The sequence below is a fragment of the Panthera leo genome, chromosome D4 (genome assembly GCF_018350215.1).
Source record: "Panthera leo isolate Ple1 chromosome D4, P.leo_Ple1_pat1.1, whole genome shotgun sequence".
Taxonomy (NCBI): Eukaryota; Metazoa; Chordata; class Mammalia; order Carnivora; family Felidae; genus Panthera; species Panthera leo.
Genome location: NC_056691.1, coordinates 57,293,875 through 57,309,022, shown reverse-complemented (window position 1 = coordinate 57,309,022; position 15,148 = coordinate 57,293,875). Strand labels below are relative to the sequence as shown.

Below are 15,148 nucleotides of genomic sequence, written 5' to 3'. Positions count from 1 at the left end.
CTGCCTCTTCTCTCCCCAGGGCCGGGCTGCCATGGAGCCCATCGTGATCTCTGCCAAGACGATGTTGGAGAGTGCCGGGGGACTGATCCAGACAGCCCGGGCCCTAGCAGTCAATCCCCGGGACCCCCCGCGCTGGTCAGTGCTGGCTGGCCACTCCCGTACTGTCTCAGACTCCATCAAGAAGCTTATTACAAGCATGAGGTATTGAGTGGGTAGAGAGCCAGTGTGACCAGGGAACATACTTGTAGCAGCGTGGGGTGGGGACGAGGAGTGCAATGAGGTGGGATAGTGTTGGAGGGCCCTTGTTGTCCAAGAATCAGGGGATACGGGGAAAGATAGGCCAGCCTGTTTTAAAGGGATCTTCTTGGTGTTGGAGCCTATGATGTATCTATAGGGACAAGGCTCCAGGGCAGCTGGAGTGTGAGACGGCCATTGCAGCTCTGAACAGCTGTCTGCGGGACCTAGACCAGGCTTCCCTCGCTGCGGTCAGCCAACAGCTTGCTCCTCGTGAGGGAATCTCTCAAGAGGTAAGGGGCAACAGGGTTCTACGAAAGGTTGTGTCCGGGAAGAGAGATGGCAGACTCGAGAGAATGGGGGGTCCAGGTGTGTGCCTCACAGAGACATCAAGGGTATGGGAGGAACATTCCAAGGGGACTCCATCAGTTTGGTATGGAAGGAAGGGGAGGGTCCTATTCCAGTTCACAGTTAGGGCTAACGTTCACTTCCTCGCCAGGCCTTGCACACTCAGATGCTCACTGCAGTGCAAGAGATCTCCCACCTTATTGAACCGCTGGCCAGTGCCGCACGGGCTGAAGCCTCCCAGCTGGGACACAAGGTACCTGGGAAGACACGTGGGTAGTCCCAAGGTAGGGCAAGCGAGGGTTCCTGGCCCAGCTGACCTTCCACTCGAACCCCTTGCCGCAGGTATCCCAGATGGCGCAATACTTTGAGCCGCTCACTCTGGCTGCAGTGGGTGCTGCCTCCAAGACCCTGAGCCACCCACAGCAGATGGCACTCCTGGACCAGACTAAAACCTTGGCAGAGTCTGCCTTACAGTTGCTGTACACAGCCAAGGAGGCTGGCGGGAACCCCAAGGTACCGAGGGCGGGAGGGAGGGCCTGCTAGTAAGAGGTCAGTGAAGCAGGAACAACAGAGCCCACCTCCACTCACTCACTCTGTCCCACAGCAAGCAGCTCACACCCAGGAAGCCCTGGAGGAGGCTGTGCAGATGATGACAGAGGCCGTAGAGGACCTGACAACGACCCTCAACGAGGCAGCCAGTGCTGCTGGGGTTGTTGGCGGCATGGTGGACTCCATCACCCAGGCCATCAACCAGGTTAGAGTCTTGGGGTGCCTGTGGTCAGTGGCTACCCTGGGCTAGGGTCCCCGAGCACTGTGTCAGACACTCTGATAATCTTCCTACTTCCCCCATCTTCCCCCCTCAGCTAGATGAAGGACCAATGGGTGAACCAGAAGGTTCCTTCGTGGATTACCAGACAACTATGGTGCGGACAGCTAAGGCCATTGCTGTCACCGTTCAAGAGATGGTGAGTTTGGAAGAGTATAAGATTACCCCCAGAGAGCTTAGTTTGGAAATAACTTTACTTCTTCTGTTATCATCAGGTAACTAAATCAAACACCAGCCCTGAGGAGCTGGGCCCTCTTGCTAACCAGCTGACCAGTGACTACGGCCGTCTGGCCTCACAGGCCAAGCCTGCAGCTGTGGCTGCTGAGAATGAAGAGGTAAACACGGGGGCAGCTGCCGTGAATATCTTCCCCCAGGCCCTCACAGAAAGTCACAGTGGCGTGCCCCTTGTCCCCATCATGTCAGCCTCTAGGGCTGTCCCACCTTTACTCTGTCTAGTCTTCTATAGAAAAGGGAACACACGCTCAGGACCACTCCACTAAAGAGTGATCAGGGGTGCCTTGGTGGCTCAGTAAGCATACGACTCTTGATCTTAGGGTCATGATTTCAAGCCCTGCATTGGGCGTGGAGCCTACTTAATTAAAAAAAAAAAAAGTGACCAGGGCTGTGTAGGGACAGGATCAAAGTCACAGGGATAAAGGAGATAGCCCACGATCTAGAGATTTCCTGGTCTGCCGCCATTGCCTCTGTCAACACTCCTGCTATCCTGCAGGTCTATAATCTCTTCTTAGTTCCTCCTTGTTGCAGACCCATGAAGCTCTTCCTTCCCTAAGCTCCTGGCTTTCCAAGAAAGCAAGTAATTGGATCTTAGCATGACACACCTAATCCCCAACCCCAAACCCCTCCCTTACCACATACGGCCAAATTGTAGTCCCTGGCCCTCTGATTCACATCCCCCAGCATAAAGGGCTTCTCCTCCACCTCCTCACTTTGCTTCACATAATCCTCACCAGTTGGTGCCTACATGCTATTATTTTCCATGTGTAGGAGGTGGCCTCCCGCCTGAAGGACATGAAACAGGGAATCTGCACGCTGGGCACTTGTTCTCACCACCCTTTAGTCTACGATGCGTGTTTTGTTAGGTCCTTAGTGACTCCTCCAAGCACAGTTGGGGGCACCCTGAGTGTCTTGTAAAATCCACGTCCCTTTCCCATCTGCTCACAGATAGGCGCCCACATCAAGCACCGGGTGCAGGAGCTGGGGCACGGCTGTGCTGCTTTGGTCACCAAGGCAGGCGCCCTACAGTGCAGCCCCAGTGATGCCTACACCAAGAAGGAGCTCATAGAGTGTGCCCGGAGAGTCTCCGAGAAGGTGATGGTGCTCGTCCCCATGGACTGGGGGGCTGGCTCCCCAACCCTGTAGCCTCCCTTCCCATCCCCCTCCAACCTTCCCAGCCCTCTCCTCCGTCCCTTTTCCCAGGCACCAGTGACCTTTCCCTTCCACGAGGCACTGACCAGAGTCTCCATGTGACTTTCCTCCCCCAGGTCTCCCACGTGCTGGCTGCACTCCAGGCCGGGAACCGTGGCACCCAGGCCTGCATCACAGCAGCCAGTGCTGTGTCCGGCATCATCGCTGACCTCGACACCACCATCATGTTCGCTACCGCTGGCACCCTCAATCGCGAGGGTGCTGAAACTTTCGCAGACCACCGGTGAGGAGGGAACTGGGCCTCACAGAGGCAAGCGGGGAGTCGGGGGGAGCAGAAGAGGCTGGAGGGTTTGGAGGAGGACTGAGAAGGGCTGACCGGGCTGGGCCCTCCCTCAGGGAAGGCATTCTGAAGACTGCAAAGGTGCTGGTGGAAGACACCAAGGTCCTGGTGCAGAATGCAGCTGGGAGCCAGGAGAAGTTAGCACAGGCTGCCCAGTCCTCCGTGGCCACCATCACCCGCCTTGCTGATGTGGTCAAGCTGGGCGCAGCCAGCCTGGGAGCTGAGGACCCTGAGACACAGGTATCCATTTGACACCCCTAATTCTGGCCAGAAACACTGCCTGTTCCCCCTTTCCCTCCCACAGACCAGAGCCTCTGCTCTCCCACGCAGGTAGTGCTGATCAACGCAGTGAAAGATGTGGCCAAAGCCCTGGGAGACCTCATCAGCGCAACAAAGGCTGCAGCTGGCAAAGTTGGGGATGACCCCGCTGTGTGGCAGCTCAAGAACTCTGCCAAGGTTGGAGGGAATGAGAGAGGGAATGAGGGGCCAATCGGTGCACTTTCTCCTGTTCCTTAAAACGCCCCCCTCTCCAACTCCTCTGGTGCCCCCAGGTGATGGTGACCAATGTGACATCATTGCTCAAGACTGTGAAAGCCGTGGAAGATGAAGCCACCAAAGGCACACGAGCCCTGGAGGCAACCACAGAACACATACGGCAGGAGCTGGCGGTGAGCAAGTGTCTGGAGCACTGGGGACTTGGGTTAGAGAGGGATCAAGACAGATTGTGAATCTGTATTTCACATATATTCACAGACAGAAATGTAGAGTCGCACTCATTCTCCGCGCTCACTGCCAGACTTCCTAAGTGAGCTGCACTGGTGTCTTTCCCTCCCCCACCTACTTAGTCCTCAGCATTTCACACCTGCCTTCCCTCACCCTCCCACTTTCCCCAGTCACCAGTGCCCCTTAGCTGCCACATTCAGTGCCCTCTTCTTGGCCATCATCTTCTTCAAACATTTCCAAATCATTTGACTTTGTTAACAAGCCTCTCTGGAATCTTTCTTCCTTTGGCCCTCCTGACACTGGCTTTGCTCTTGCTTCTCCAGCATCTCTTCTGTAGTTGTCATCAAACCACCTTCAACCTAGTAAACGTGGAGGCTGGCCCAAAATGGTGCAAATCGCCAGATTTCCCTGTCCTCTTCTTTGGCAAGTTGAACCACTTTCACGATCGTTCTCTGGCAAGCTGACTTCACCTCTGAGTTTAGTTGTTCTCAACTGCCTGTCTGACATCACCACCAAGAGGCCATGCCACCCAGCTTCTGGCCCCCAAGCGACTTCCTCTTCCCATGGTAGCAGCCTCCATCACCTGTGACTTCCTTGTCTTCTTCACCAAATCCCGGCCACTGCAAGTCCTCCCAACCACCCTCCCTTCTCTTCTTTCACCCCTCCTCTCTCTGCCCCGTCAGCACCCTGGTTGGGATCTTCATCCACCCTCCTCCCAATCTCTTGTCACTCTCGTCTCCTTCTCCTCTTTCTCATTTCCGAATTCACCTTTCTGACCCTCTCCTTGGAGAGGAAAGTTAACTGAAATTCTTAATTTTCTGCCTCCCAAACCTTATCTTTCACTCATCTTTCCTATCTTGGTAAGTGGCACCTTTTAATAACTCAGCTTCTAAAGCCAGGAACGCAGCTGTAATGTTGTTCTCTCGTTCCCACATCTGAGCGCATCAGCAAGACCTGTCAGTGCTCCCTCCACGCGGATCTCATGTTCTCTCTTCTCCATCACTACCACCTCCAGATCATCCCCAGTCCTTCCATGCTTCTGTGTATTTGTGCGCTAGCCTCCATCTGTTCTCCCTGCCCCGACACTCACCCCTCTGATGCATTCTCTGTACACTGTAGCCAAATACACTTTTGAAAATATAAATTAGATTGTGTCACTTTGCTTAGAACCCTTCAGTGACTGCCCTGCCATCTTTGGTAAAATCCACTCTTGGCCGCCACTTCCCAGGCCCCTGCCAACTTCCCTAGTCTCATTGGTCTTGCTCCTCGCCCTTCCCCAGCCCCAGGCCGCTGCACTGTCACTCCTGCTGCTGCTGGTCCTTGCACTTGCTTTGCTTCAGCTTTTTTAACATCTGGCTCCTTCCAGTCCTTCAGGCTGAAGCTTAAAGTCCTCTCCTCTGGGTTGCCTGGCTGGCTCAGTCCATAGAGCATGTGACTCTTGATCTCAGGGTTGTGAATTTGAGCCCCACATTGGGTGTAGAAATTACTTTAAAAAATAAAGTAAAATCTTAAAAAAAAAAAAAAAAAAAAAGCCTCTTCTGAGAGAGGCTTCCCTGGCCATCTACCGGAGAAAGGACCTCACTTTTGTTTCTCAGCACAGCACCCTCTTTACTTCCTTCACAGCCTAGTTCAGTCTTTAGTTTTTCTGTGTGTTTACTTATTTATTGTCTGTGTCCAAAACTATAGGGTAAACTCCATGAGAACAAGGACTTTGTCTCCTTTATTCCCCATTGCATTCCTAGCACCTCACACAGAATCTACCACTAGCCGATTTTTAATAATTTGCTGGACGAACACATACATCAAAATATTTTTGATTTTTATATGTTATGTAAAAGTCCAAGTTCCTTGGTCTGATAGTCAAGGCCCCAAAAACCTTTTCTTCACCATCCCTGTAATTCTAGAACATTTTTTGGTACTGTCTCACTTGACATTCTGGTTATTCATGCCCCCATTTACCTAAAATGCCTTCCTGTTATCTATGTCTTTTAAGATCCAGCCCCTTGCCCCCACTCTGCCACTCACCCCTTCAAGGCTTCTCTGTAGTTGAGGAATAAAAACCCAGCTCAAATAACCCAGCTGTGATGTGTGAATGTCTCCAAGGACCTGACCTACAATAAGTACTCATTGAATGTCTGTTCTTGAACACATGGATGAATGAACCGGATTATACAAGTAGAGTGCTACGCTGTCTTATGGTCTCACACACCGTACAATTTTTCTTTTTGTCTTATCTGCAACAGGTCTTCTGTTCTCCAGAGCCACCTGCCAAGACCTCTACCCCAGAAGATTTCATTCGCATGACCAAGGGTATCACTATGGCAACAGCCAAGGCTGTTGCCGCTGGCAACTCCTGTCGCCAGGAGGATGTCATTGCCACAGCTAATCTGAGTCGGCGTGCTATCGCAGATATGCTTCGGGCTTGCAAGGTAAAAACCCTGATAGGCAGAAGCCTGAGACGGCGCAGCAGCTTTGGGGCAAAACACGGGAGGGGCGACACTGCGGGGGCTTGGGCCTGGACCTCTTTGGGATCCTAAAGCTAACTGTATGGGATAGGAAGCAGCTTACCACCCAGAAGTGGCCCCTGATGTGCGGCTTCGAGCCCTGCACTATGGCCGGGAGTGTGCCAATGGCTACCTGGAGCTGCTGGACCACGTGCTGCTGGTAAGGAAAGCGGGTGTTGCCTGCTCCTCACACCGGCCTCCCTGAGTACACAGTCCCCTCCCGTGTGCCTCAGTCCCAGCTCTCGATTCTTTTGTTCAAATCTCCTTCCCACTCCACCTTCTCTTTCCCAAATCTGTTCTGATTTCCAAGTCTCCCTTCCACTGGGGCCCCATCATTCTTAGCATCTTTGGTTTTCCCACTCACCTCTTCCTCTTGGTTTTTCTTATCTCTTCTCTTCCCACCCAACCTCCCCCTTCTCTACCTTCATCGTCTCTTCATTCTTCTCATTTCATCATTCTCCTTGCTCCTTGTCAGCCGGTGAGTGACACACGGCCCCTGTCTTCACCCTGTGTACAGTGTGATGCCCAGGGTGCACCTGCCCAGGGGGCATGGTGTTTGACGGCTGTGGTGTGGAGGGGTCTAGGGATGGGGTGGGGGGTCACGGTCTGCCCTGTTTCTTACCTCTGGTAGGAGCTCAGATCTGATGCTTTCTGCTCCCTGCCCGCCCCCACCCCCCCCCTCCCCCAGACCCTGCAGAAGCCAAGCCCAGAACTGAAGCAGCAATTGACGGGACACTCAAAGCGTGTGGCTGGTTCAGTCACTGAGCTCATCCAGGCTGCTGAGGCCATGAAGGGTGAGAGGTGACCAGGGACAGGGAGGGAAGGGAAACCTTTGTCATGGGGAGATCTCTGCTTCCTGGTTGGGCTGCTCTGAGTTGGCTGCTGCCCACAGTCCCCACAGGTGCCAGGGGCCAGTGATACTAACCATGCTGCCCAGTGCTCCTGACATCCCTGCTCTGCCTTGGCCCTTTTCTTCCTCCCTTTGTCACACCAGGAACAGAATGGGTGGACCCAGAGGACCCCACAGTCATCGCTGAGAATGAGCTCCTGGGAGCTGCAGCTGCCATTGAGGCTGCAGCCAAAAAGCTGGAGCAGCTGAAGCCTCGGGCCAAACCCAAGGTCAGTCCTCCTGCCTCCTGTTCCCTACCCTCCCGAAGGCAGAATGTCCCTACCTTCATTTTGCATCTCTCTCTACAATCTTTCTCTTCATTTTAGGAGGCAGATGAGTCCTTGAACTTTGAGGAACAGATATTGGAAGCTGCCAAGTCCATTGCAGCAGCCACCAGTGCCCTGGTAAAGGCTGCATCAGCTGCCCAGAGGGAACTGGTGGCCCAAGGGAAGGTAAGTACTTGGATACCCAGAAGAATGGGGACAGCTCTGCTGTCCACACTCGAATGGATCCCAGGCATTTACACACCTACGGCGAGCACAGGTCTGAGTAGGCTCTCCTCTTTCCTCCACAGGTGGGCGCCATTCCAGCCAATGCACTGGATGATGGGCAGTGGTCCCAAGGCCTCATTTCTGCTGTGAGTGCACAGTACCCACTAGGTCCCTCAGCTGGGAGACTAGAGGGGAAGGACCAGGGCAATAGGCATATGTTAATCTAATCCTCCTCACTTTAGGCCCGGATGGTGGCCGCAGCCACCAACAATTTGTGTGAGGCGGCCAATGCAGCCGTGCAAGGCCACGCCAGCCAGGAGAAACTCATCTCATCAGCCAAGCAGGTAGCTGCCTCCACAGCCCAGCTCCTTGTGGCCTGCAAGGTCAAGGCTGACCAGGACTCGGAGGCAATGAAACGACTTCAGGTGAGGAACCGTGACCATCCTGCTGTACCTTGGGCTGTGCTACTTTAAACTTTTCCCCCAAGATGTGCTTTTCTGTGAGGGAGTAGAGGGACTCTCTCAGCTGAGTTCCCAGCCTCACACTGCTTTCTCTGCCCAGGCTGCTGGCAATGCAGTGAAGCGAGCCTCGGATAACCTGGTGAAGGCAGCACAGAAGGCCGCAGCCTTTGAAGACCAAGAGAACGAGACAGTGGTGGTGAAGGAGAAGATGGTTGGGGGCATTGCCCAGGTGAGCTTTGCCCCGGACACCCTTAAGCACACTGCCAAACAGGCAGTCACATTGCCTGTGCCGGCCCCAACGGCCCTGTACCCTAATGCACATACTTGCTGAACTGAGTCCCTGATCTCCATCCCTCAGATCATTGCCGCACAGGAAGAGATGCTTCGGAAGGAACGAGAGCTGGAAGAGGCGCGGAAGAAGCTGGCACAGATTCGGCAGCAACAGTACAAGTTCCTGCCTTCAGAGCTTCGAGATGAGCACTAGGGCAGCCGCTTCTATTTAATGCAGACCCAGCCCAGAGACTGTGCCTGCCACTACCAAAGCCTTCTGGGCTGTCGGGCCCGACCTGCCCAACCCCAGCACTCCCCCAAGTGCCTGCCAAACCCTGGGCCTGGGCCTGCCCAGTCCCGCTGCACATCCCCTGTCCCCTCCCTGACTCCAAGTGCCTTCATGCCCTAGGGCCCCCTAAGTGCCTGCCCCTCCCTAGAGTATTAACGCTCCAAGAGTATTATTAACGCTGCTGTACCTCAGTCTGAACCTGCCAGGGCTCCCGCCCGCTCCACCCTGCCAGCAGCTTCCAGCCAGTCCCCACAGCCTTGGCTCTGCTCCTCCTTTTTTGATACTGTCTACCCCTACCCCCAGCTACCTGTGGGGACCGCAGGGTTACAAGCCCCAAACAGGTCATGCTCCAATAAAGGTGATTCTGCCTGCGACCTCTGCCTGGCCTTGTGAAGAGATGGGAGATTCCCCTCAGACAAAGAGAATGTGGAGGAAAGAATGGGATTCAGTTCTGTCACCAGCTTCATCTGGCTCAGAAATGGGAGTGGGGGCACACTGTGGCAATCTGGCCCCCCGCCCCGCCACCCCTTCCTCCTCCTTGCACCCAGATCCCCAGAGTCACCACGATTGGGAAGCTGAGAAGGTCTGTTCCTGTGGTCCCCTATCTCACTGGCCAGCGCCTACGCCTCACCAAGTGGCATCACCCTGCTGCTGGGACAGCAGCTGCCAGTGCTCTTTGTGACTACCAGGGATGCTCGATCTTCGTAACCGTTCAGAGTATTTGAACAAATCCAATTCCTGGCCAAATCCAAATTTTCAAAAGCAGCTTTGCTAAAAAGAATAAGCCGATAAGATACAAGTGTCTGAGCCTCAGAGAACTATGGCCACAGATTTGGTTGAGGGTCCTAACAAGCAAAATACCCCCTGAGGCTGCACCGGCTAGGTTCTACTGTTGATGTGCTGGGGGACTTCTGGGCCCTCCTGGGCCTGTTACTCCTGCCGAGAACAGCGCTGGACAAAAAAAACTGAAAAAGCTTGACCCAGGTGTCTTGGTTAGCGGGCACAGCTCCCTGCTACTGGCAGCCCTGTTCCAGCTGCCATGCCCATCTTTGAGGTTAAGCAGAGGGAGGTGGTCAGGGAGGTGGGTGTCACTTCCCCTCCCATCCACATTCACCACCTCTGCCCACACAGCGTGGACCACATGGCAGTCCTCAGGCCTGTCGCTGTTTTCATGCGTGGTTCTTTAACCAGCCCTGTTGCCCAGGAGGTTAATTCCTTGCCTCCCCCTCCAAGTAAAATACAAACACCACCCACTACTACTCTAGGCACCTTTCACCTCCTTGAAGCCATGACATCTTCCATTCCCGCTGCATTAGAATAAGTTTAAAGTAGATGCAATTGCTTTGCCCTCCCCAGGGCAGCCCATATGGAAGGTGCCAACTTCCTACCATCACTCCTGTCACTTGTGATTAATTCATTCAATATTTACTAAGCCATGCCCAGGCTAAGCACTGGAAAATAGAGATGCATTATCACCTCTGACGCAGAGACCTGGCAACTCCAGTACAAACCACTGTGGCCCCCTAACCCCAGATTCAATGTCCTAGCGTCGTGACTTGGGAACCGTAGAGATCAAATCCCTTCCACAGCCTCCCCAACGAGTGGTAGTCCAGACTGTTTGAACTCCTCCAGCTATAAGCCCAGGGCAGCTGCTTATTCCTTCCACCACTTCCCCGCCATGTCCTCAGGAACTGTGACCAGTCACATACCTCTTACTAGTGGTACAGCAGGGAGCCTTCTGGGGAGAGGCTCAAATACCCTCTAGACCAGCAGTTCTTAAAATGTGGTCCACCTAAGGGTGCCCAAGACCCTTTCAGAAATCCTCAAGTTCATTTTCATAATACTAGTATAGGCATTTTTCTCCTTCACGGCACCCAACGTTTGTACCGACAGTGCAAAAATAATGGTGGGTAACATTGCCTTAGCACACATCAAGGCCCCGGCCCAAACCGCACTAACAGTCACTGTGATTCTTCACCACCATGCACTAGCAATTCAAGAAGTAAATGCCAGCTTCACTTAAGAATGTCCTTGGGGCTCCTGGGTGGCTCAGTTGGTTAGGTATCTGACTTTGGCTCAGGTCATGATCTCTCAGTTCCTGAGTTTAAGCCCCACATCAGGCTGTCTGCTCTCAGCACACAGCCCGCTTTGGGTCCTCCGTCCCCCTCTCTGCCCCTCCCCAGCTTGTTCTTTCTCTCTCTCAAAATAAATAAATAAACAAAAAAATGTCTTTGATGAAGCAATAAAAAATTATTAACTTTATTCCATGTAAATCCCTGAGTAACAAGTCTTCTCAATATTCCATGTGATGAATCGGGAAACTGCACACCAAAGTACGGTGGCGTCTGGAGGAAAGCACTTACACAATCGTTTGAGTTGTGAGCTGAGCTAGCTGCTTTTCTCACAGAAGACCACATACACTTGAAAACAACCGGCAGACAAATCAGGGCTAGTGGACTTTGGTGTCAGGCAGAACTTCTCTCAAAAAGGAACAAAGTGACTCCATAATATCAGGGAAAAACCAACAGTATTTGTTGCCTAGGAATGATACAATTTGAGCTTTCAAGTGAGGATTCTGGAAAACTTGGGTCTGCTACCATGAGCTTTACAGCTTTCCCTAACTTAAAACTTGGACTCTTCTGTTAAAAACAATCCTCATATTAAGGAATTTGATTTCTTTTTTTTTTTTTTTTTTTTTTTTTTTTTTTTTTTTTTTCAACGTTTTTTATTTTATTTTTGGGACAGAGAGAGACAGAGCATGAACGGGGGAGGGTCAGAGAGAGAGGGAGACACAGAATCGGAAACAGGCTCCAGGCTCCGAGCCATCGGCCCAGAGCCTGACGCGGGGCTCGAACTCACGGACCGCGAGATCGTGACCTGGCTGAAGTCGGACGCTTAACCGACTGCGCCACCCAGGCGCCCCGATTTCTTTTTATAATGTATAATGAAATGTGTCAATATCCGGAACATTTGCATAGTTCAGTGAATCAGTATTTTCCAAATGACCACTGCATGATATTACATCATTCTCCCTGGGTAAACGATCCAACCACAGTGCAACACAGACCAATGGATTTTAATGTAACATAGTACAAAAAAGTTATTGATGTGGTTTCAGATTCCACATTGCAAATAACCCTTAAGAAACAACCATTTGTCCAGTTTTAAGGTAGTATTGGAGAAGAATACACATGATTACCTGAAAAGGCTAGAAATATACTACTCTCTTTTCCAGCTATATATCTGGGTGAGGCTAGATTTTCTTCATATACAGTACTTCAAATAAACCACCATATATCAATAGAAAGCACAAGTAGATTTTGAGAATCCATAATCCTCTATTAAGCCAGATATTAAAGAGATTTATAAAAAATGTAAAATAACTGCCATCCTGTCACTAATTTAGGGAAGTGAAAATAGTTTTCATTAAAAATTTTTATGTTCAAATAGAATACTTTTGGGGTGCGTGGCTGGCTCAGTTGGTTGAGCTTCCAACTTGGATTTCAGCTCAGGTCATGATTCCAGGGTAGTGGAATCAAGCCCCGCAGCAGGCTTAAGAGTCTCTCTCTCCCTCTGCCCCTCTCCCAGCTCGTGCTCTCTCTCTCTCTCTCTAAAAGAAAACACAAAAAAATTTTTAAAAATGATCATTAAAAAAAAAAAAAATAGAAAGATTTTGCACAGCAAAGGAAACCATCAACCAAAGGAAAAGGCAACCTACGGGGTGCCTCGGTCAGTTGAGCACCAGACTCTTGATTTCGGCTCAGGTCAGCATCTCATAGTTGTGAGATGGAGCCCGCACAGAGCCTGCTTGAGATTCTCTCTCTCCCTCTCCCTCTGCCCCTCCCCTAGGCACATGTGTGTGCACTCTCTCTCTCTCAAAATAAATAAATAAACAAACAAAAGGTGACCTAGTGAATGGCAGAGGATATTTGCAACTGATATATCTGATAAGAGGTTAATATCCAATATATATAAAGAACTTAAACAACTCAACACCAAAAAAATACAATCTGATTAAAAAATGGGCAGAGGACCTAAGTAGACATTTTTTTCCAAAGAAGACATACAGATGGCCAACAGACACATGAAAAGATGCTCAACATTATTGATCATTAGGGAAATGCAAATCAAAATCACAATGAGATATCACTCCACACCAGTCAGAATGGCTAGTATCAAAAAGGTAAGAAAATAACAAGTGTTGGCAAGGATGTGGAGAAAAAGGGACCCTTGTGTACTGTTGGTGAGAATGTAAATTGGTGCAAATACTATGGAAAACAGTATGGAGTTTCCTGAAAAAAATAAAAATAGAAAAACTATATGACCCAGTAATTCCACTACTGGATAACTACCCAAAGAAAATGAAGATCCTATTTCAAAAAGATGTATGAACCCTACGTTTACTGCAGCATTATTTACAACAGCCAAGATATGGAAGCAACCTAAGTATCCATCAACAGATGAATAGATAAAGATGTGATACTCTGCCATAAAAAAGAATGAGATCTTGGGTGGCTCAGTCAGTTAAGCATCTGACTCTAGATTTTGGCTTAGGTCATAATCCCAGGATCATGGGACCGAGCTTTGCATCAGGCTCTGCACTGACACATGGAGCCTAGTTGGGATTCTCTCTCTTCTTTCTGCCTCCCCCCCAAAGCACATGTGCATACATGTGCTCTCACTCTCAAAATAAATAATAACATTGGGGCGCCTGGGTGGCTCAGTTGGTTAAGCTTCCAGACTTCGGCTCAGGTCATGACCTCACGGTTTGTGAGTACGAGCCCCATGTCAGGCTCTGTGCTGACAGCTCAGAGCCTGGAGCCTGTTTCAGATTCTGTGTCTCCCTCTCTCTCTGACCCTCCCCCGTTCATGCTCTGTCTCTCTCTGTCTCAAAAATAAATAAACGTTAAAAAAATTAAAAATAAATAAATAATAACATTAAAAAAAAAAAAAAAGGAATGAGATCTTGCCATTTGCAACAACATGGATGGACCTAGACAGAGGGTATTATGCTAGGTGAAATAAGTCAGAGGAAGATAAATACCATTTGATTTCTCATATATGTGGAATCTAAAAAACAGATGAACAAACAAAAAACAATTGACTCTTAAATACAGAGAACAAACTGGTGGTTGCCAGTGGGAAGGTGGAAGGGGACAGATGAAATAGGTAAAGGGATAATATTAAGAGATACAAACTTCCAGTTATAAAATAAATGTCACGGAAATGAAAAGTAGAGCATAGGGAATATAGTCAATAATATTGTAATAACATATGGTGACAGATGGTGACTACAGTTACTGTGACAAGCTTTGAGTTGAGTAATGTATAGTTGTTGAAGCAATGTTGTACACCTGAAACTAATATAACATCATACATTAGTTATAGTTCAATAAAAAAAATGTATGCTAACAGGGTTAATCTGTAATGGGTTTACTTGTTATTTTTAATGAATTAGTATTTAAAATTTTTGTTTCCATTTTACTATGTTAAGTATTGATAGATATAATCCACTTCAACAAAAGCTTTTTGGATCTTCAAAACCCATTCTTAATTTTTAAGAATATAAGGGTTTTGGGGCACCTGGGTGGCTCAGTTGGTTAAGTGTTTGGCTCTTGATTTTGGCTCAGGTCATCATCTCACCGTTCATGAGATCAAGCCCTGTGTCAGGATTCTCTCTCTCTCTCTCTCTCTCAAAATAAATAAATAAACTTAAAAAAAAAAAAAAAAAAAAAAAAAAAAGAATGTAAGGGGTTCTAAGGCCAAGTTTTAAAGAAAAAAAAGTTTAAGAACTGCTGCACTAGACCATGAGTCCCTTCAGATCCACACAGCATTAACAGTTTTATATACACGAAACCTGGTGCATAAAAAATATACCCAGCAAATGTTTATTAAATGCATACTCTTATGCCTGATGCTATGCTAGGCATTGGGGATTCAGAATTGAAAAAGATGGTCCCTGTTCTAGAGGACTCACAAGCCAGTGGAGGAGACGCACAGGTAGGTACAAGAACAATTATAACAGGAACTATGAGGGGAATTATAGGAGCCTACACCAAAAACACACATCTATTAGGTGGAGGGAATGAGAGGGGCCAGGGAAGCGTTCCCAGAAAAGCTATCATTTGAACTGAGTTTTTAAGGCCACAAAAATCAGCCAACGGAAGAGAATTTTAGAAGGAACAGAATGCATAAAAGGTGGAAGTTTTAAGAAAAGTATGGTCATTTCCAGGTCCTGCATGTAGTTCAGTATGAATGCAGCATGAAGTATATAAGTCTGTGAATTGGGGGTGAGGTTGGGAATTAGAGATGAGGCAGAGAGGAAGGCAAGGGCCAAAACGAAGGACCTTATATACCATATTAAGAAATGTGGATTTTCATCCTCAA

At 49.5% G+C, this 15,148-nt stretch overlaps 1 protein-coding gene across 3 annotated transcripts in view; it reads left to right on the top strand.

The window, feature by feature from the left end:
• TLN1 (talin 1) overlaps nt 1-9,135 on the top strand; it is a 31,886-nt gene extending 22,751 nt beyond the window's left edge. For all 3 annotated transcript variants that reach the window (XM_042912895.1, XM_042912893.1, XM_042912894.1), the window contains exons 37-57: nt 20-201; nt 395-527; nt 734-835; nt 925-1,095; nt 1,187-1,336; nt 1,446-1,547; nt 1,624-1,743; nt 2,591-2,737; nt 2,911-3,077; nt 3,191-3,374; nt 3,465-3,590; nt 3,686-3,802; nt 6,101-6,286; nt 6,414-6,521; nt 7,050-7,155; nt 7,356-7,480; nt 7,577-7,702; nt 7,825-7,887; nt 7,984-8,166; nt 8,303-8,431; nt 8,561-9,135. In XM_042912895.1, coding sequence (XP_042768829.1) covers nt 20-201; nt 395-527; nt 734-835; nt 925-1,095; nt 1,187-1,336; nt 1,446-1,547; nt 1,624-1,743; nt 2,591-2,737; nt 2,911-3,077; nt 3,191-3,374; nt 3,465-3,590; nt 3,686-3,802; nt 6,101-6,286; nt 6,414-6,521; nt 7,050-7,155; nt 7,356-7,480; nt 7,577-7,702; nt 7,825-7,887; nt 7,984-8,166; nt 8,303-8,431; nt 8,561-8,686 — 2,853 coding nt within the window. In that variant the 3' untranslated portion in view covers nt 8,687-9,135. The remainder of the gene's footprint in view (nt 1-19; nt 202-394; nt 528-733; nt 836-924; nt 1,096-1,186; nt 1,337-1,445; nt 1,548-1,623; nt 1,744-2,590; nt 2,738-2,910; nt 3,078-3,190; nt 3,375-3,464; nt 3,591-3,685; nt 3,803-6,100; nt 6,287-6,413; nt 6,522-7,049; nt 7,156-7,355; nt 7,481-7,576; nt 7,703-7,824; nt 7,888-7,983; nt 8,167-8,302; nt 8,432-8,560) is intronic.
• The last annotated feature ends 6,013 nt before the right edge of the window (nt 9,136-15,148 follow it).